This window comes from Neopelma chrysocephalum, unplaced genomic scaffold (assembly GCF_003984885.1).
Source record: "Neopelma chrysocephalum unplaced genomic scaffold, ASM398488v2 Primary Assembly neopelma1_90981, whole genome shotgun sequence".
Classification (NCBI taxonomy): Eukaryota; Metazoa; Chordata; class Aves; order Passeriformes; family Pipridae; genus Neopelma; species Neopelma chrysocephalum.
The window spans coordinates 1-1,205 of NW_020919778.1; the positions used below are offsets into that span (position 1 = coordinate 1).

At 75.9% G+C, this 1,205-nt stretch overlaps 1 protein-coding gene across 1 annotated transcript; it reads right to left on the bottom strand.

The window, feature by feature from the left end:
• Positions 1 to 355: 355 nt before the first annotated feature.
• On the bottom strand, positions 356 to 890 carry LOC113979965 (zinc finger and BTB domain-containing protein 3-like; the record flags this gene model as incomplete). Its single annotated transcript, XM_027707241.1, has 2 exons — positions 356 to 463; positions 518 to 890. Coding segments are annotated over 2 exons (444 nt in total), but the record flags the coding sequence as incomplete, so codon positions are not given.
• Between the last annotated feature and the right edge of the window lie 315 nt (positions 891 to 1,205).

Here is a 1,205-nt window from a genome sequence, read left to right on the forward strand (position 1 = left end):
GTGGTCCTGGCTCAGGGCGGGTTGTCGCTGTCCCATCCCGGGGGTCCTGGGGGGGTCCCGGTTCTGGTGGTCCTTGTTTGGGTGGTCTGTCCCAGCCCGGTGGTCCTGTCCAAGGAGGGTCATCCCAGTCCCGCTGGTCCCGCTCGGGTCAGGTTGGGTTGTCCCACATCTTTCCTGGTGGTCCCGGTGCCCCCGGAGGGGTCCCATTGTCCCATGGTGGGAGTCCCAGTGTCCCGTTGCGGGGGTCCCAGTGTCCCATCACAGGGGGTCCCGGTGTCCCATAGTGGGGGTCCCAGTGTCCCGTCGCGGGGGTCCCGGTGCCCCTGGAGGAGTCCCACTGTCCCATGGCGGGGGGTCCCAGTGTCCCGTCACGGGGGTCCCGCCGGTGCCGCTCAGGTGGGGTTGTCCCCATCGCGGGCGGTGTCCCGGTGGTCGTGGTGGGCGCGCGCGGCCCCGCCGTGGCCGTGGGTCCCAGCATGGCCGTGGGTCCCTGCGTGGCCGTGGGTCCCTCCGTGGCTGTGGGCCTTGCGGACGTGTCGGTACAGGTCCCCGGACTGGGTGTAGGAGCGCAGGCAGTGGCGGCACTCGTAGGGCCGCTCTCGGGTGTGGACGGTGGCGTGTCTGCGCAGGGTGTAGGAGCATGAGAACGTCTTCCCGCACGTGGGGCACGTCGGGGCCTCCTCGGCGAACAGCCCGAACCCCCCCCGGGGCTCCAGCGGCGCCAGGAACAGGGGGGGCTCCCGCAGCGGCCCCCCCAGAACCGCCCCCAGCGCCGCCGCACCCCCCTCCCCGAACCCCCCGGGCCGGGATGGGGCGGGGGCCGGGGGGGGTCCCGACGAGGGGCGTCGGGCGCCGTCGGGCTCCTCGTCCGAGATGACAATCGCCTCGGCCTTGACGGCGGCCGGGGGGGGTCCCCGGGGCGCCCCGGGGGGTGGGGGGGGGGGGGGGGGCCCCTCGCCGGAGCTGCTGCTGGGGCGGGGGGGGGGCGGCCGCTCCTGGGGGGGGCCCCCGCGGGGCCACTCGCCCCCCACGCCGGGCTGGGTCGTGTCGGCCGCGTCCACCAGCGGCGGCTCCGCGGGACCCAAGTCACCTGCGGGGTCCGGGGGGGGCTGTGCTGGGCGGGGGGGCTGCGCCGGCGGCGGGGGCGTCCCCGTGGGTCCCCTCTCTTCCTCCTCTTCCTCCTCCTCCTCCTCGCGCTTGGTGCT